We start from the raw sequence: 19,364 nt of genomic DNA, 5'->3' as shown, positions 1-19,364 counted from the left end.
TCGTTGGCTGTCAAACCAAGTAGGCCTAATGACATCTGAAAAGTACTCGTACTTGACAGGTTGTAGACGACCTTGATGATCCTCATGAAAAGTAAAGTCCCACCTATGGAGTGATGATGAAGTTGAGAGTCAAAAATGGCTCAATATCTGGGTAGAAACAAGGGAAAAGTTAAACTTTTTCCTGTTCAAAATTTCGATCGACCATCGACAACTCTTTTGAGTTCCCAACTTTGTCACCAACCATCTTTCCACCTTTCAATCACTTTTTCATAATGTCACAAAACCCTTCTATCCCACTTTCCATACTAGAAGATTTGAAGGAACTGTCTTATCAACTGGGACAGAAGACTCATTTACTCGTCAAAGGTGGAGATGGACCGTTGGCCGAGGTAGGGTTAAGAGCTACTAAAGGGTTATTTGATCATGGTCAGTTTTCCTTCCTCTCTCTTTTCTTTCTATACACATATGCATCTCCCTTCTTCCTTGTTCAAAGATGAAGATGATGCTTGTACTACTTTCATCACTGCCTTTTCAGGAAGATTGTGGACTGGAAATGGGTGGTCTTGCTTCGTATTTTGTGTCCACTATGAAGTTTTTTTGGTAAAACTTCGAGAGGTAGGGAGAGATGAATCATGTCAAAAGTCATCCCATCCATCTCTTCACACAATGTACATATATCTTTCGTGTATTCAGGATAAGTTTATAATATGAAAAAATATAAGACTAACTCCAAGCTCTTTCATTAGAATCTGTCTCACATCCTCATCTTCACCCATTCATCATCTCAATTCTTTCCGCCCCCGCCCCAACTCTCCGTTCTGCCACACGGTCCATCTCCAAACCTATCCCACCACCTCCGAATCCGACAGATGTTTTACCGTATACTCCTTTGAGTGGGTTGACGACGGATATGGAGTTGGAACAGATTTGGGAACAGATGGAATTGAAAACGAAAGGGATTTGTAGGGTTTTACAGGAGTTTGGACCGGAAGATGGGTATGATGTTTTATCTGGGGATGAGATGGATGGGCAGGAGGATGAGATGGATAGTGATGAGGATGATAGTGATGAGTTGGAGGATGAGGATAGTGATGAGTTGGAGGATGAGGATAGTGATGATGAGGAGGAGGATGATGAGAGTGAGGGATTGGAAAGGTTGAAAAGAAAGTATATTGCTGCGGGTGGAGATTGGGAGGCTATGATGAGTCGTTTTGAAACGGATGATGGGAGTGAGGATGATGACGACGAAGGAGAGGACGATGAATACGATGAAGACGAGGATGAAGAAGAGGAGGATGATGAAGATGAGGATGACGAGAATGTGGAGGAGGAAGATGACATGGACGGAGAAGATGATAATGATGACATCGACGGAGAAGATGAGGAGGCGGAAGATGAAGTCATGTCCACAAGAAAGAAGATAGGACGCGGAAGGAAAGTCAAACTTGGGCCTGAAGAGAGTGATGGTGGAACCGACGAGGATTCACAAGATGATGAAGAGGAAGAAGATGATGATGATGAGGATGATATGGGAGAAGACGATGATAAGCCTCGAAACAAAAACACTCGTTCTCATCCTACCCTCGACGATGATTTCTTCTCCATATCCAATTTCAACAACCAGACCAGAGCTATGGAAGCTGAATACACCTCCCACGGTGCTTTGGGAGGTGATGAAGATGATGAAGAATTGGCTGATATGGGAGATTTGATGTTGAATGGTGTTGAGGGGGATGAAGGTGGGTTTGAACATTTCTCGGCAAATATCTCCACCTGTGATATCGATCTTCCTCCTTATCATTTGAACATACCCATGCGTCATGTTACAAGATTCCGGATTGTATGTCATTGTCGAGGATTGCCACCCGCTCGGCAACGCTGAACAGCGACTGCTTTCCACCCGGAGGACAATTCATCATTATTCATTTCTCCTGCTCTTGTTGTTGACTTTTCATCGGCCGTCGACTATCAACTGAGACTAATGTGCAGATGTAACCTACGCAGATTTCTTCGAACCGCCCCGAGGATCCAACCTCCGAAGACCTACCAAGCAGGACAAGTCCAAGTCTAGAGAAAAAGCGTCAAAGTCGAAATCTCAAACAAACGATTCAAAGTCAAAGTTCAAAGGGAAGGAAAAGAAATCGAACGAGGGAAAGTCTAGTGTGAGGTTCGCAGAGGATTTGGAACCTTCGGAAGATGATGAAGAAAAGGAAGAAGCTGGTGATATTATCGATCGTTTGAAGGGGGATTTATTCGGGAGTGATGATGAGGAAGATGATAAAAGTGAGTCATCCAACACTCATATCTCACTTCCTCTCACTTCCATATATCTCAACAGCAGGAACAAAGCTTATGATAGATCTATCAACTTTTCAAAAACAACAAATGGAATTATCTAAACAAATCGCCGAGTTGGAATCTGAAGCTATCGGACCGAAAGATTGGACACTTCTCGGTGAAGCTACAGCCAGAGCCAGACCCGAGAATTCTTTACTCGAAGAAGATTTAGATTTCGAACAAGTTGGAAAGGTGATTCCTGTCATAACGGAGGAAAGTGTGAAAAGTTTAGAAGATTTGATTAAACAAAGAATTATTGATGTGAGTTCATTCTTATTTTTCTCATTTCTGCAAAGTAAAGTTCATTTGGAAACTGGCCTCGACAAAAGTTTCTGGGTTTTGTCATGTTTATGAAGACTGATCAAATAGAACAATTTCGATTCCCCAGTTCGTGTGAGAGCATTCGAACCTACTCCTTTTCTCCCTTCAAGATATTTCGAATTACAAGATACTCAATCTACTAAATCTCTCGCTCAGATATACGAAGATGAATATCAAGCTGTTTCTTCTGGTACTTCTGTGAAAGATCCAAGGGATGAAAAGTTGAAAAAGGATCATGAGGAGATTGAAAGGTCATGGGAAGAGATTTGTTATAAATTGGACGCTTTGTCAAGTTTGAATTTTGTTCCAAAGCAGGTAAGCTGTTCATCATTCTTCAAATCTATTCTTTTACCAGTCCCTGTTCTCCATCTTAGTAGATCACTTTCTCTTTTCTTCATTTCCTCTTGATCTCTTGATCTCTTGATCCCTCTTCTATCGTATATATGTTTTTCTGTGTCACTTCCACATTATCTTCAATCCCGATATGATCATTCCAAGATATAATACGTCGACTAACCTTCTTCCAGCCAAAAGCTCAAATCACAACAATTTCCAATACACCCACAACTTCCCTCGAAACCGCACTTCCACCAACCATGTCAGCTCATTCAACATTAGCACCAGAAGAAATTCTCAACCCCGCTACTTCATCCGCTTTGATCTCTCGTTCAGAACTCACTCCGGAAGAAAAACAAAAGTTACGAATGAAAAATAGGAAAAAGAAAGCTGGTCAAGGGAGAAAATTGAATGAGATGGTAGAGTTGTACGGAAAGAAACGTGTTTCAGCAAAGGAAGAGAAAGAGAAAGCTTTGGCTGGTTTGGTGAAAAGAGGTAAAGGAGTTACTGTTGTTGGGAAAGCAAGTGGAAGTGGGAGTGGGATTGGTGGGGATGGTAAGAAAAGGGATAGGGATAGGGATAGGGTTTCTTTAGAAGATAGAGATAGGGAAGATGGGAAAAGGTTAAAGTTGTGATATGGACACATGGCTTGATTTTCTATTTCATCTTTAATGATAAACCATTTCGAATCATTTTCTCTTGGGAGAGGTATGGCAGCAGGAATACAAAGTGACAATGTTCATTTGATGTATTTACATTTGATACGAGTACATACATACACATGGGTTCCGTTGGACGTTGTGGGCTGTAAATAGCTTTCGAGCTGAAAGGAAGGACACGTCGTCTCTACACTTCCTTCTTTCATTTTCAACATCTATATACATCTTCAACTATACATCTATACATCTATACATCTAAGACATCAATTATTATTGAAATTTCATCTTTTCATCTATCCCAGCATCTCCACTTTCACCAGTAGAGTAGAGTACTTGCTTCAACACGTAACGATCTCTTCTTGAGAACATACCCTATCGGCCTCATTTCCAACTTTGAACCTAGGATCTCATCTCGTAGAATCTTCAATCACATCTATCCTATCTATCCTATCTATCCTATCTATCCTATCTTCTCTATCTTTTCTATCTTCTCTATCTGATTCGATCTACTGATAATAATCAAAGAATAAATTTCTCCAAACTGTCGACGATCGTATCGAATCACCGTCCCCCTCCTCATCCCCTTCACCCCCACACTCACTCTCACTCTCACTCTCACTCTCATACTCACCCCCACCCCCACCCCCACACTCACACTCACCGTCCTAGACCACGTTCACATTCACGTTCTTCTTCTTCCCCTTCACCTTCTCCTATTCTCTCTCCAATCCCTATAAAACTTAAACGACAACAAATATCTTCACCTATACTTTCACCAATCCCTACGAAACCTAAACGACAACAAATATCTTCACCTATACTATCATCAATCCCTACGAAACCTAAACGACAACAGATATCTTCACCCATACCATCACCCATCCCTTTAAAACATAAACGACACTCTTTCTCAACTTCCAGACCTAGGAGAATAGGTAGGGATGTTTCCATCGAAAGGGGTAATATAAAAAATGGGATGGAATCGAAAATGAATGGGACACGTCATAATGGTCATACTATACATGATGGGTACGAACATGAACTATCTGGAAAAATGAATAAAATGAATGAAAGATCAAATGGGACATTCAAATTGGATAAAGAACCATTTCATGGTCATCATGATTGGGAAGGAATGGATAATGTGGAACAGGTTGGATGGAAAGACTTGAATGATCATATTGATTCACATGGTAAGAATGTTATACGTGGTCTTGATGGAGTAAATGGTATCAATGTTCTAGACGGACTAGATGGACTAGATGGACTAGATGGACTAGATGGACTAGATGGATTTTCAACTCAATATGGAGCTTCGGCAAGTTCACCAGGTGGTGTAAGTGGGAATGAAAGAGGAGAAGATTTGTTCGTTTCTGCTTTAGGAGAAATGACAGAGGGTGAAATTGGACCAGAGTTGAAAAGGGGTAGAGAAGGTAGAGAAGGGTGGGATGTGATGGATAGAGTGTGAGTATTCTGCTACCCTCACTAGGTCATGTTCATCCTCCTGTTGTTCCGCATATCTATCTAACTTCCTTCAAAGACTGTGTGTTGTCCAACGGTGAAACTTTGACAAATTACGCAAGTGTTGAATTAACGACCAGACCCACACCCACACCTGGTCCATCCCAACCTCGTCCTTCTCATCTAACTCGGAAAATCACACCTCATAATCATCCACCAACCTCACGTACTGTCCTCCCATGGTTTCTTCCTTTCCCTTTCGCCCTCTCTACTAGCGTGAACGACACACGAGATAATCATCTTGGACAGTTCTCGTCTACTGGAAGTCAAGGAAAGGGGAAGAAACCATTGATAGGGATTCAGATAACTAGACAAACCTGTGAGGATAGTTTGATTTTATGTAGTGTAGGATGGGGAGTTTATGTGTTGGTTAGTAGATGGGATGAACGTGCTGTTGCTGGAGGTGAGCTTCTGTCTTCATTCAGATTTTGATCATCTCATCAATCACTATGACAAATTCTACCTGTCCTACCTTACTGGACAAACGTCTGCCTCGCTGAGTGAACGTCTGCTTTCATTATTTGAACAGCGAAGGGGAGTCATGATGAGGTTACGAACATCTATTTTGCTGCAGGGATGGGTATTGATCAATAGAAATCGCCCTCCTCGTCGGTTTATCAATACTTTACAAAATCATCCGACCATCTTCCCCCAGACCATCCGTCTCCTCTCTACACCCCATCCCCCGTCCTCATTCCCCCGCCACGTCATCTTTCGCCATCTCACATAGTCACATGCGAGACAGATCTAGTCGATCTTCTCATAGTTACGGTCAAGCCACTGCCAATGGTATAAAAGAAGATCTACGACGATCTTTACCTCTTCACGAAGATAAAAGTAATGAACGAATGGATTGTAGGGGAAGTATATGGGGTACAGATGAGCGCGAATATAGGTCAGTCCTTTCTCCTTTTCATCTCACTCAATCGTAGTCTAATATTGTCACCTCGGCTGATCTACGCTGAACGTCATACCTCCCACTGGTTGAGCTTGTCCTAATTAATTAACTGTAGGGTGAAATCGTTTTCCGAGCTGATCCAATAGAGACGGTGTGGACGACGGAGTTCTTTCCGCTTTACTCCTCGGTCCACTCGTAGCTTCAGCAATGCTTCACGCATCCCTTTCTCTCTTATCTTCCAATCCTTCTACGGCTTTACCAAAAGGATGGAACATTGAATCTCCTCTTATACTCCCCACCACTCCCGTAAGAACATTCAAAGATCTCACTTTACCACGCACAGAAGCAGTGTTGGCCCTTTCGGCATTAGCGACTTCCAGAAGGAATCTGGTTCAGTTATTCACTTTGTTATCATTTGTGCTTTTGGTACATCTGACACGATCTCTTTGGCACGAAAAAAGACTCTGTAGATGTAATACATCAAATTCGACCCTGGGATCAAATTCCGGATTGACCACTGGATCAGGGGTACAAGAAAAGGAGAAAGAGAAAGAGAAAGAGGGAAATGCTGTGGGATTGTATTGGGTCAAAAGAGGGGAATGGAAGAGAACTGGAAGTGTGGTAGGATTTTCTTTTTTAGTTACGGGTTGTTGTGTGGTAGTTAAGATTGTTACTGCTATCATTGGAAGAGGAGTATGGAGTGGTGAGTTTACTTGGTATTCTTCATCCCCCGTCCATCAAGCCTTCTTCATCATGCCCCCTTTTCCCTACACATACGACTAAAGAAGACTCTGTGGAAACTCCTTCAGTTCGAACTATTTCGCCTACAGCCATTTGGCATCACCCTCACTGGCAGTTGCGCCTTGGTGTTGTATTGGAATACCAAGATCACCGCTGAATCCTAGACATGTCACCATCAGATATCATCATCGCTACCCTTTTCTACCAATTCAGTCTTTATGTCTGTGTTCGTCTTGCTCGTAAAGGATTCACTTTGGGTGAACTTGGTGTCGTATGTAATGCCGCCACTGCGTTATTCATGGAGACTATCAATATGACTCGTATGAAGGTATGTCGTGAACTGTTTCCCTTCTTATTTCCTTCCACTGCCTTCTCTCACACATCTGTTTCCTTTATGTACCTGAAGCTGTCAAGATGACTCCTTTTGAATTTAAAATACTGACTTTCCTCTAGATAACACTCCTCGCTACACCTTACATCAAAACCTACCGTCTCCCAACTCCTCTTCTGACATTTCAACTCGCTCTAATCCCCGGTTCTCTTCTAGCCGGCTTCCTTCTCTCCCCTCTCCTCGTCCTTTCACGTCATCTAGCTCAAAAACCAGCACATCGTCTACGTTTCCCACATGAAAAACCCATTCATCGTCGTCTTCTCGCTTTAGGATTCTACGCCGGTGTATGTTTGGTTTGTGGAGGTATAGTGGGTCTTTGGACAAGATGGTGTTTGAATTGGAGAGATCCATGGTTTTGGGTACTACGTTTCCTTCTCGATGGGAAACATTCATGGACCAGACCTGCTCTTTTGTCCTATTGGGGATTATTAGCTATGGTTTCTGTGGCTGGTTGGAGCAGACAATTAATCAGAGCTAGAAGACATAGAAGGTATGTCGTAGGTAACGTTAATGGTGGTGGAGTAGGGATAGGAAAGAATGGGATTGGGATTGGGAATGGAGGTGCAGGTGGGAGTGGTGGTGGTGGTGGTAAAGATGGTATGGGAGATGGAAGTTTGACCGGGGTGGCAAGTCAAATGATGGATGCTGCGGATCAAAGAATACCAACTTTGAGCGTTAATTCAAGAAGAAAGTTTTTTCATGCTCTAGCTGTCATCATGTTCGTTCCCGGTATAGCGGTTGATGTGAGTGATAAGTTTTTGTCTCTCTCACATATTACATCATACATTTTTCTCTTCTCTTCTCTTCTCTTCTCTTCTCTTCCCTTTTCTTTCTGTCAGGTAGCATACGTATCTTCTCAGTCGAAACGACCATGTCACATCCTACCTTTCGTGCAATCTCACGAGGTTTCATCATGAAAAGCCCTATCATCGATTTCGACGTTCATACTCCCTCGTTTCAGCTTTCGCAGAGGATGAGTCAGGTCTCGTCAAACCAATTCGATGAATTACATACGTTTACAAGGGTTAAAGGGATAGAAACAATGACGTCAAGAGAATTTCACTGACCTTTCAGCCAGTATTCACACATCTTTCCTTTTCCGTTGCTTTCGCCCTGTTCAATTTCGCAGAATATATCCGATATTTCGCACTTTGGCCATTCGGCGTATCAGTTCATTTATTCTTGAACGAATTCCTCGACCATAAAGATTCCGGAACGGCAATATTGAGTCATTTTTATTTATTAGCTGGTTGTGCGGCACCTTTATGGTTGGAAGGATCTTCTAGTGTCATGGCGAATTTCGGTGTGTTGGCGGTGGGTGTCGGGGATGCTCTGGTAAGTTTTGACTCTTCCTCCTCTTCCCACTTTTACAATTTTTGGATCTCCGGATACCTGCCACGCTCATCTTATTTCAAATTTCTTCATCGTGATGATCACGAATGTGTTGGAGAATGTGACATACTTGTCCCTCTTCATATCTCCATGGAATTCCTTGTTTCTTGTCACCTCGTTAGGATTGTCTCATGCAATCATGGCCGTCTTTCGATCGGACGTGGGAATGTGGGGTTCTTTCCGAGTAAAAGTCTTTCCTCGGAGGACAGAGAATGTAATTGCGGGTTGTGGAAGAATTTCTTCAACCAAGATTGGTTGGTGGGAAAGGACGATGATCAAATGACAAATACTGATATCAGGCTTCTATAGTAGGTAAACGTCTTGGACATCTACGTTGGACATCAAGTGGGAAAACGATAGAAGGTAGTATGGCATTCTTCCTTTCTGTTTTACTATCAACCGTGGTGTTGTGGATGATGGGTTTGGTTGGTGATTTCAATGTGAGTATTTGTCCCTATTGCAATGTTAATTCTCTGTTGGAATATTTCTTCTGTCATTCTGTCATCTTCCGTTCTCACCATTCCATTCTTCCAGCTTTACTCCATACCATTAATTCAAACATTCCTATCTCGTCCATTACATTCAGAATATATTTCTTTCACATGTATCTGGCTTGTTGTTCTGAGCTGCAACTGGATAAACTGGATGGTCCCAAACCATTGTCGGAGGGGGGGGGGGGGGGGGACACATGAGTATGGAAAAAAAAGGAAGTAGTATGAACTAATAAAATTAGATTTCAGCATATACACTTACCACATCACTCGTCACTCTACTCGAAGCTTTCTCTGCTCAAAATGATAACCTGATTTTACCCCTGTTTGGTTGGGCTGTAGGAACTTTGTTAGGGGTATAAATCCACATCCCTCATCTGTCAATTTTGATCAAAAAGATTTATTCCTGTCTCATTTTGATCAAAATTGAATAAATCAAAAAGTACCTACCTTGTCATGTATCACATTGTTTTGTACTCGAGCATTCTCGCGAGAAAGCATCCCCTCAAGTACAGTTCTTCCACTTTTTATTGTCCTACACCATGCCTGTGATTCACTCTCCACGTTACACATTTTACCTTCCGCTGAGTTGTTGAATAGGTATCATACAATCGTTCCGAATACGAAGGAGGTATGACTTTGAGAGGACTCAACTTTGAGCTCATCTCACACATGACCCATTGCATCTCTCACTGACTCAAGCCTTGGTGGGCATACACAGATAGTATCCAGATGAATGGAACGTGGTATTCAGAGAAATGGAATGTGAATCCAGATGAATGTGGTTTCCAGATGAATGTAACGTAAGCATGAAAAGCCAAAATGTTCACACACACAATAACATGAAAGAATGGGGACAATGCATTTGTTCTTCTTGACAATTTTGTTCATGCTATGTAATTATGTATAACAACCGTTCACTTTTCCTTTTCCCCAAAAATAACATCAACATCCATGTTCAACCATAACATTCACATCTGCATCCCACCACCTCACCGCTTCACTTTCCTCCTATGTAACATGATCAAAGCTATCACTCTTGTATATTTCTTATTCAACCTCAACAACATTGCTTTAGGTGAACATCTACCATCGTTCATATCCCTTAAAGGCGTATCGAATTCTGGTAATATATATTCTTTCTTCTTCATATCATTTCTTGTGATATGACTTTCTTTTTGGATTGGGTTAGATAAGTCTTCATCATTTATTGACCTATGACTTTCTTTATGGATCCCGTTGGATAAGTCTTCATCCAATTCTTCATTCTCATCCCAACCTAATGCCATCCAAGCTTTTGAACTATTCACACCGGATTCGATTTGAGAGTAAACATGATCTAATATTGACATGGTAGCGAATGTCGGTCTCCAGAGAATATCGGTAGGTCTCCAATGACGAACTAAATCTAATCCTACGTCTATGATAGAATCTCTTGGTTTGGTGCTTTGTCCTTGTTTACTGCTTGTTTTTGAGGGGTTGAATCCGGGGTTATGCAGGGGGGATGAAGGACGGGAAGATGTGGTAGGGTTTGAGGGAGAGGTAAATGAAGGATCGGAAGATATGGTAGGGTTTGAGGGGGAGGGAAATGAAGGATCAGAAGATGGGGTAGGATTTGAAGGGGAAGTAGATGAGGGATCTAACAATGACGAAGAGGGAGGGATGGATGAAGGATCTGAAGATGATCGAGGAGGTATCGAGGATGACTGAGACAGAGAAGAGTCGGATGAAGTTTGTAGATAAGACCGAGTGGTTCTGGGTAACAAACCGAAAGAATGAGCAAATGTGGATTCAGAAGGACGGACTATATCCCAATCACCTTTAGGTCGAGAGAGACGTAATTGATACCTTCTATTTGGAGGTCTGGAAGGTGGAACATCTTGATCTGTGATACGTGTATCATCTAGAAAATTTTCATCTTTACCAGCATCCATAATTTGACCAAAACCCATATCTCGACCGGAACCCGTATTTCCTTGACCAAGAGAAGTTTCTTGATACCGCTTTTCTTTCGGTAAAGTCGACCAGGGAAGATCATATGATTGCGATATGCCAGAATTATTTTGAGAAGAATATGGGTTATTTGATAAAGGAACAGAATGAGACGAATCATCGTTTAAAGATGATAATGTTGAAGGATAAACTTCCCTCAAAGCTCTTTCTCTCCTTGAATTAATTTCATCCCATCTCACTAACAAAACATCTTGAACAACTTTGAACGCTCTTTCCACATCCCCCATTCTAGCCAAAGCGACAGCATAGTGATTCCAATTCGCAGCGTCTAATCCAAAACCAGCATCAAAAGTTTGTTGCCATACTTTTCTTAGATCGTGATATCGTTTAGCATGACATAAGGCGTCGAGAGTGATGGAAAGGGGGATACAGAGTATGGTGGAGTTTGTCCTGATTGATCGAATAGGATGAGTGGTGGCTTGTTGTGGATCTTTCAATTGAGAAGTCTGGGTCGGTGAAGAGTCGGATATCACATATGTCGATGATGAAACAGAGGGAGATACGGTGTGTGATGAAGGGTTTGTCGTAGAGGTTGAGTCTGAACCACCTAGAGATGATATGGTGGATGAAGAAAAGACGGAAGGTGTTGCGGAATCTGATGAAATGGTTGAAGTGAGGGCTGGAGGTATCGTAGATTTTGTGGGAGAGAGGGCTTCACTGGATGAAGATGATGATGTAGATGGGTTATCAAAAGAAGAACCTTCCTGATCAGTCACAACAGTAGTCATCTCACAAGCTTTTTCAAAAACCCTTTCCCATAATTCCACTACCTTCTCAGTCTCACCTACCCTCCTATAAGCATCCATCAACATTCCATACATTGCCGTACTATCCCCTTCGACCAAATCGAAATAACCTTCAGCAGCTTCCATATCTCCTTTTTTTCCAGAAGCCAATAACAACGGTCCGAATAGATTTTTCGAGATTAAATCTCTTTCACCTTTTCTTTCTGGTAATTTGCCTTCTTCCGCTTGATTCTTTATAACGATAGCAAACTCGTGAGCTTCTTCTAAACTACTGATAGTTCCAACATTTGTGAAAGAAGTAATTATCATACCATATGTAACACTTGAAGGTAGAATGTCGCGTTTGCGCATTTCGTCAAATGTTTCTTTGGCATCATCACCATAACCACCTCTTAGATATCCATGAAGTAAAATGGAAAAAGTGTATACGTCCGGTTTGGTTAAATAAGAATGATCCATTTCTTCGAATAATCTTCTTGAAAGTTCAAAATCGTCGTTATCACATGCTGATTGAATTACTAAAGCCCATGCGTATGCTGAAGGTTTTGAAATAGATCGAAAAAGTTGAAGAACGTGAGAAGTAGGTGAAGCTAATAAAACATGAGCTTTTAAAACTGTATTGATGATACGTGGATCGTATTGAAATTTTGATGGAATGGTAGAAAATCTTTCGGCTGCACCTATCCAATCACCTGCTTCGACATATGCATTAAGAAGAGAAGCATAGGATGGAAGATCCGGTTCGATGTTTGCTGATAACATTGAAGAGAAGACAGATCGAGCGTTATCGATATCACGTTTGGAAGCGAAAAGATCAATCAGGTTGGTATATGAAATCACATCTGGATGAATGTTATGATCTAACATCTGATCAAAGGTAGTGACGGTAGAAGTGACATCTCCTCTTGAAGCGTGAAAATGTAACATGTTATTGTATGCGACGAGGGAAGGTCGTAAGGAATTGATCCGATCGAAGAAAGTACGAGCACCGATAGGATCGTTGGCGTTTGTATAAGCCATCAATTGAATGTTCAAAGCTGTTTCACTGTTCATTTCCGGTCCAAGGTAATCACGAAGGATGTCGATAGTCGTTCTGACATCTCCTAGTTGAGCGTGTAATCTTGCAAAAACGTATACATCTTGATGACGAGGTGGACGTTGAGCGACCAAAGTCTGCCATATCTCCACGCTTCTTTGAAAGTCGCGGAGTCTAGTATAGACCAAGAGCATCCGACTGAGAACAGGGAGAGGGAGATTTTCCAAGTTACGAAAATCGGCCAGTAATTCCGAAGCGAGATGAGGGTGTCGAAGGGATAGTCGACGTGCAAGACTGGTACGTGCCAAAGCGGGTACACCAATTCCTGCATCCCGTAACATTCTGTATATCTGGACAGTATCCCCTTGAGGACGACGAAGACGTACCATGGCGACGAAGAGAAGAGGACCTAACGGCCGAGTGTTAGGAGTGAGACGATCGAGTCGCTGTGCGAGCCAATGGATAGGTCTGGGGATACTAGCCAATGTTGTGTAAAAGATTCTCATCATGCGAGTGGAAGGAAGTGTCCCTTGTAAAAGATGATGTTTGAAGTTCCTATGAGCGATGGTGATCAGTTCCAACATTTCTTCCCTTCTTCCAATGGAATAAGATTCGAGACAATCGCAAATGACATCGTCAAAAGTCGCATGGATATTCTTGAGGGAAGGTCTGATGAATTGTTTCATCTCTTCCAGAGCTGTAGCTTCATCTTCCAAATGAATATAAGTCATGGCTCTGATGATATGATAATGATCAAGACCTCTTGATTTGATCTGCATTGCTTTATCTAATGAATCTAATACTTGTTGTCTTTGACCTAAGACTGCCAAAGCGTGTGCTTCGACACTGAGAGCTAAAGCCAAGACACCGGTTGGTATCATATCCAGTTGTTCAGTAGGTAAAGTGAGCAGTTGTCGTAATTGACTAGCGAGCCAAGCCCAGGAAGAACGTTCCGCGGTTTGCCGAAATATACCGAAAACCTGAACGAGGCAAGTATGTGTGGCAAGTTGAGTAGGGTGAAGAGATTGAGTTTCGAATGCTGTTCGAAAGGATGTTGCGGTGGGGTACCAAATCCTGAGAGGTCTGGATGGGAGAGGATGAAAAGAAGGAGGGAGGAGAGCCCAGGAAGGAGGTTGTTGACGAGGTTGTTGAGTTGTTGAAGAGCTAGTAGAAAGGGTTTTCTTTCGTGCAGGAGATTGAGATTGAGATTGGTGTTCATGATCGTGAAAAGTAGAGTCTGAATCGATAGAAACATGGGCAGTGGCTGATGAGGCGAAACGAGCTGTGGTATGTGGTGAGGGATATGATGATGGGTGTAGACGATTCATGACGGGGGGAATGTGAGGTTGATAAGGTGTGTGAGCGATGGACCAAGGTGAAACGGTTCTTCTCTTCAAATTTGAGGTAGAGTAAGAAGTTCTAATCCTATTGGAGATCGTAGCCAGCTTCTTTCTAGACCAATCATTGTACCTTTCTTCTATCGATATACCATCTTTGACAACCGAAGGATAGACCTACGACGTCAGCCGAAAGTATTCGGAATCCTCATGCCATACGACTCACCTGCCTCACCGGGGCGTCATACCATGCAAGAGGGGAGGATGACCGCTCGTTCTCCGTCGGTGATAGCTGGTTCAGACGAGATTTGCATGAAGAGGTTGTACTTTGAGATGGTGTTGAATGTGAGACTCTAGTTGGATGACATAGATCGGAAGACTTTCTGTTGAAAGAGGGTAAGATCGAGTAATATCGATCTACCAATCGTAGGACATGAAGGATGGTCCGTCTGGGTCTTCCCGGTCCTCTGAGTGGTAAACGGGGTAGCATTTCCACTTTTCTTCCTCCATCTGACGCTATCCCCAAAAGCTCCGGACCAGAGGATAGGTATAGGCAGAGTGGGTGAGAGAAAGGAGAGAATGAATTGGACGAGAAAAAGTTGCAAGTGCAAGTGACGATTGCATTTCTGAAAGATAGGCTTGCGACGACTGCGGTCTGGACAGTCCGATCTGATAGGCCCGCGATGATATCCTCCTAGACTGACGCTGGACGGGAATCGCTATTAAGCCATTTTGAACAAGTCTCAAACGTCACCAGGAAGACCCATGTGAGAAGTGCATATCAATCAACAAAAAAGAGAGATAGATCATACATGTCTTCAATAGAGCAAGGGGTTCCAATCTCACTTGACCCTCCCCATCTTACCTTCTAAAACCTTTATCATCTCCCCATTCTCCGCTTCCCACACTTTCAATTGTTCCACACTTTTACCCATCTTTTCCAACAACCATCTAGCTCTCTCTTTAACAGCTGAACCTGATCCTAAACCCATGAACCCAGACGAAAGACCTAGTTTATCTTCACCCCCCGAGACTATGTCCTTCAGAGTGAGAAGTTCTTCTTCGCATGATTTGATAGTTGATTGAGCTGTGGAGATGAGAGCTGTGTTATAGTCTATCTGACATGATGCGCGGAATGTAGGGTCTGAAGTCAGTTTGACTCCGTATAGCCATCAGGTGGGCAAACCAGGGATGGGGTGCGGAGGGAGAGGGGGAAGGGGGAGTATGGAAAAACTCACCATTGACCAAAGCTTCAAATGCATAACGGAAAACAGGTTTTCCAGGTCTTACCACATCCGCCCTTCCATCCACATACCCAATAGAAACCAACTCGTGTTCCTCCATCGCTTTCAAAGCTGATTCAGCTCCTTTGAAAGGAAAGTTTTGAAGTAGACTAGCGTATGACAACTAAAAGTCAATTGGTTTTCCTTCTCCATGGTGCTCCGGCGCCCCTGCTCTTTCGATTATGAGCGGCGCAGATGTAACAGGAGGTCCAGGGAGTGCATGTGAGGATGAAATCCACTACCAAGCGTGACGGAGTGTGTTGTATGATTGAATAAAAGGGAGTGATAGAGAGTGAAACAACAGAAAGACTCACCTCGCCGGACTTTGCCAACTCATTAACAACTTTCCAGGCTTGACTCCTATTCCAAGGTAAACCTTTAGCATCATTTTCATCATCCCCAAAAGCCGCTTTCCTTAATTCTACCACATGTCGAAGAACTATATCTTCCACAGCCAATTTGATATTTGATCCAGTTCTGACTTTATATACAAGGGTTTCAAGTTCGACCATTCTTCCTCCTAGCTTTTTGATTTGTTCTTCATCTTCAAGTGAGAGACCACTTGTTGAACCGACTTTTGTCGTACTCATCTTTCCTACGTCTACGTTTGTCATATCGATCTTTGACGGAATACTTGATGCTGGATCTGATCGATCAGAATGAATGTTGGAGGTTGAATCAACAGATGATGTTGGTTTGGTTTCGATTGATGAAGATTTAACACCGACACCGACATAAGATAAAAGTTCGGAACCTATAACAGAAGGTGATGACCATCCTGAGGATTCATTGGGACTTGTTTTCGTTTTCGGTCCAGTTTTAGAGTTGACTTTAGAAAGAGAGGAGGAAGACTCTTGAGAAACCTCTCCATCACCTTTGATACCAGATTTCAATTTCTCTTCCACATACTTCAAAGAATTCTCCTCGTCCGCATCCGCTAACCCTACTCCATTCAATGGTTTGGCCGGAAGAGCCTTTGTCAAAGATTTCAACGCAGGAGCTGATTCTGTGACCACTATGACATGCGCTACTCTTCCATCCACCAAACTAGCGCCCCATTCCGCTAAAACACTCCATAAATCCCCTTTGGCCGTTTTCTGTGAGAAATTCTTCAATACTACGATAGGCAAAGTTCGTATGAATTCAGATTCCGCATCGATGTCCATATCCCCTGTACCCTCCGATTTGAGGTCTGTGCTTGGGGTAATTGGATTCTCGCTTGCTGTGGGGTTCCCGGTGGTGGAAGGTGAGAATGGGGTGGAGATCAAGTCGGATTCAGAGAAAGGTTCGATCCCCATACCTAACTCTGCAATGGGTCCATTACCCGCTATGCAGTCCAGTCGACCGTCATGCCATCCTCCACGGATGATCATCTCCCTTCGACGTGCGTGATCCGCAGCGACCAGCTCTTGTTCGCGTTTATATTGGACAGACCGGGCATGATCTTCTCTGGCTTTGGAAGAAACGTCCTTGAGTGCTCCACCGACAATTTCTAGCATTTGACGGAGTTGTTGGTCTACGGGTGTTGAAAAACCGGCTATCGATTAGCTACAGTTTCCATGGCGATAAAAGCAGAAGCAGATGAAGGACTGACCTTTCTGACCAATAAGACCGACAGAAGCGAGATCTATCAGACCGTTCAACGAAGACAAGAAGGAGAAGACGGGGTAGTATCCTGATCGTCAGCGCGATTCGCCCATCATGACAACCGGATGCCAAGATTCATGCGAGCAGCCGAACGAATCGCCGAAATTCCTGGCAATGACGGCAGAGAGGAGGACAAGGGGTACAGAAGTTTGTGAGTGAACGCGACGTACCCGTCTGGTCGGCCAAAGCACTGACTACCGCTCCATCCGATTTACCCTTGGCAATCTCACCACAATCAATCACCAAATTTGGCTTCTCGGCTTTACCCAACACTCTAGTGACGAGACTCATTTTCCCGCTTCCCGAAGGTCCGGTGATAGTAATGAAAGTACTGGGATATTCTGCCAACCATCTCTGGACACTTTTCTCAGCCTCTACTCGATCCTGCCAGGCGTCTTTACCTATTGCGTCGGGGAGGGAAGGAGGTGACGAACGGAAGCCAAGTGAAGAGAGGGACAGTTTGGAACGGAGGTCTAGTGATCAGCTGAAGAACGAATGGCCTGCATCTTCTTGATTGTCTTATCCCAAGGTTCCAAGAGCAGCGCCAATGGTCGAAGTACAAGACGGAGCCTTTTCTAGAGGCAGTGGGCGAGAGGGGTTAGTTAGTCAAGAAGAAATGCTCACATTTAATCACGGAATATTTCTCCAAGTCCCACACTCCTTCCAATTTACTTCTAACAAAGAATGCTCTGATAGGGTCAAAGAACTGCTGATCAGTCCATCGTCGGGGGTTGGAAAGAAAGCTCACGGTATAGCTCAATGTTCCGATGAGGAAAGCGATGACCGGCAAGGCTATCCGAGGATGTCCACTGATCCAATCTCGTACTGCGTGAGCCTTGAGTGGACGTTCGTAGTATATCCTCAGACGGGATAGAGGGATTGATGGGTCTGATCCGGATGCCCTTAGTGTGTGGTCGCCAGTGTTAGTGGGGGTGGAGTACCCATGTAACTGATTTCAGCCCTTGCTCCTGACACGTTTCCTTGCACATTCGCCCAAGACCACGTGGGTAGCCGATAACTCGTGGGAATGTGAGAATCTGGGAGGAGGAATGAAGGTACGGGGACATTAGGGCAACAGATAAAAGCTCACACAGTTCATGGCCACGGTAGCAGGGGTCAAATTTGAATAGCTGACGGTAGCAAAACGTAATGAACCGGCTGGGACAGGTGAGGGAGGTTGAATATCCCATACTCTCCCATATGGTCTAAACAATGTATACAGCATTTCTTGAGATACGTCCGGTCCATCAAACTCGACTCTAAGGCGTTGAGAGGGAAAGCGGTTCATGTCCTTTCCATTAGCGTCGGCTTTGTTGTGTAAACTTTGAGCATGGCTCTCTAAGGTCACGGGACACGAACACACGTGACAGAACAAATGACGACTTCACCCACCTCTGTCCATTGTCTCCCTTTCACAACCCAAGCCCTTCGTCCGCCACCAGCAGTCTGAACTCCGTTCAACCCACTCTCGCCGGTCTTCACAACCCCCCGTTCTTCTTCTTCGACGACACTTCGGACCTTTCCAGCTTCAGCGGTGTAAATTGTATGTCCCGCTACACCTTTCTGACCATACATTGAATTTGCCCACCATTGTCCTATCCAACTCGGCATTCCACCATGTTTGTTCGCACTCTCTACCAATTGTTCCAAAAAGAGTTTACCAGGACTATACGGATCCCCACTACTTTCTGGTAATCCTGTAAGTCTACCGATCTCACTCTCTTCTTCATGTTCGATATGGGTCGATGAAGGTGGGAGATAAGAGAAATGAAGGAAAACACCACCATCTTTCCTCGCTACCTCCCACGATTCCACTTTAAACCCATGACCCTTGACTTTTGACGAAATATCGTGAAGACGTTCCATCAAAGTCTCTTCACGAAGAGTGGCCCATACCGGTCGAGGGTCCCAGTAGGCGATACGCATGGGAAAGACGTTTGATATGTAGAATGATGCATAGCGACGTTTGGTCTCATCAGGAGGTTCGAGGGAAACTTGGTCCGCTATGAGGGTGGATACAACACGAAAGGGAGAATGGAGTGGATGATGACGAGGTGAAAGACGCGAGATATGAAGGGGTCGCAGGAGGATAGGTCTGGGTCGAAACATCTAGGCCTTTGTATAGGTTCGTTGGAGAAGTGAGTAAGAGTAGAAAGACAGAGGGAGACGAGAAAGACGAGAGACGACGTCATAGTTGAGAATTTGCTTCCGCTCC

The 19,364-nt window shown here is 43.6% G+C and overlaps 4 protein-coding genes across 4 annotated transcripts; 2 read left to right on the top strand and 2 right to left on the bottom strand.

Moving 5' to 3' along the window:
• Window positions 1-272: 272 nt before the first annotated feature.
• On the top strand, window positions 273-3,680 carry TREMEDRAFT_45806 (uncharacterized protein; the record flags this gene model as incomplete). Its single annotated transcript, XM_007007675.1, has 7 exons — window positions 273-426; window positions 735-1,739; window positions 1,990-2,113; window positions 2,162-2,283; window positions 2,360-2,598; window positions 2,707-2,973; window positions 3,186-3,680. The coding sequence occupies 7 exons, from the start codon at window positions 273-275 to the stop codon at window positions 3,627-3,629; spliced, it is 2,355 nt and encodes a 784-aa protein (XP_007007737.1). The 3' UTR covers window positions 3,630-3,680.
• A 1,036-nt stretch (window positions 3,681-4,716) lies between these two features.
• Window positions 4,717-9,449, top strand: TREMEDRAFT_74797 (uncharacterized protein; the record flags this gene model as incomplete). The annotated part of the gene is made up of 9 exons (XM_007007799.1): window positions 4,717-5,117; window positions 5,255-5,577; window positions 5,769-6,069; window positions 6,219-6,775; window positions 6,978-7,141; window positions 7,267-7,947; window positions 8,279-8,539; window positions 8,896-9,036; window positions 9,330-9,449. 9 exons carry the CDS (start codon window positions 4,717-4,719, stop codon window positions 9,447-9,449), a joined length of 2,949 nt encoding a protein of 982 aa, XP_007007861.1.
• A 1,653-nt stretch (window positions 9,450-11,102) lies between these two features.
• On the bottom strand, window positions 11,103-11,860 carry TREMEDRAFT_57800 (uncharacterized protein; the record flags this gene model as incomplete). Its single annotated transcript, XM_007007685.1, has 1 exon — window positions 11,103-11,860. A coding segment is annotated over exon 1 (592 nt), but the record flags the coding sequence as incomplete, so codon positions are not given.
• Window positions 11,861-14,976: 3,116 nt separating this feature from the next.
• Window positions 14,977-19,114, bottom strand: TREMEDRAFT_40986 (uncharacterized protein). Its single transcript, XM_007007664.1, has 10 exons — window positions 18,542-19,114; window positions 18,342-18,440; window positions 17,898-18,098; window positions 17,774-17,855; window positions 17,320-17,622; window positions 17,097-17,177; window positions 16,299-17,039; window positions 15,817-16,076; window positions 15,458-15,626; window positions 14,977-15,363 (listed from the first exon to the last, which is right to left on the bottom strand). Exons 1-10 carry the CDS (start codon window positions 19,073-19,075, stop codon window positions 15,062-15,064), a joined length of 2,772 nt encoding a protein of 923 aa, XP_007007726.1. The 5' UTR covers window positions 19,076-19,114; the 3' UTR covers window positions 14,977-15,061.
• Window positions 19,115-19,364: the final 250 nt, after the last annotated feature.

Source organism: Tremella mesenterica, assembly GCF_000271645.1.
Source record: "Tremella mesenterica DSM 1558 unplaced genomic scaffold TREMEscaffold_15, whole genome shotgun sequence".
NCBI lineage: Eukaryota > Fungi > Basidiomycota > Tremellomycetes > Tremellales > Tremellaceae > Tremella > Tremella mesenterica.
This window is presented reverse-complemented; position numbering and strand designations above follow the sequence as displayed.

Excerpts from the sequence above, each read along its gene's own strand:
- TREMEDRAFT_40986 (XM_007007664.1), bottom strand. The coding sequence starts at position 19,075 with ATGCGTATCGCCTACTGGGACCCTCGACCGGTATGGGCCACTCTTCGT. Across the intron at positions 16,077-16,298 it reads TGGACCGAAAACGAAAACAA|TCGGTTCAACAAGTGGTCTC; the intron begins GTCCCAATGAAT and ends GTACGACAAAAG. Across the intron at positions 15,627-15,816 it reads AGTTGGCAAAGTCCGGCGAG|TTGTCATACGCTAGTCTACT; the intron begins GTGAGTCTTTCT and ends ATTGACTTTTAG.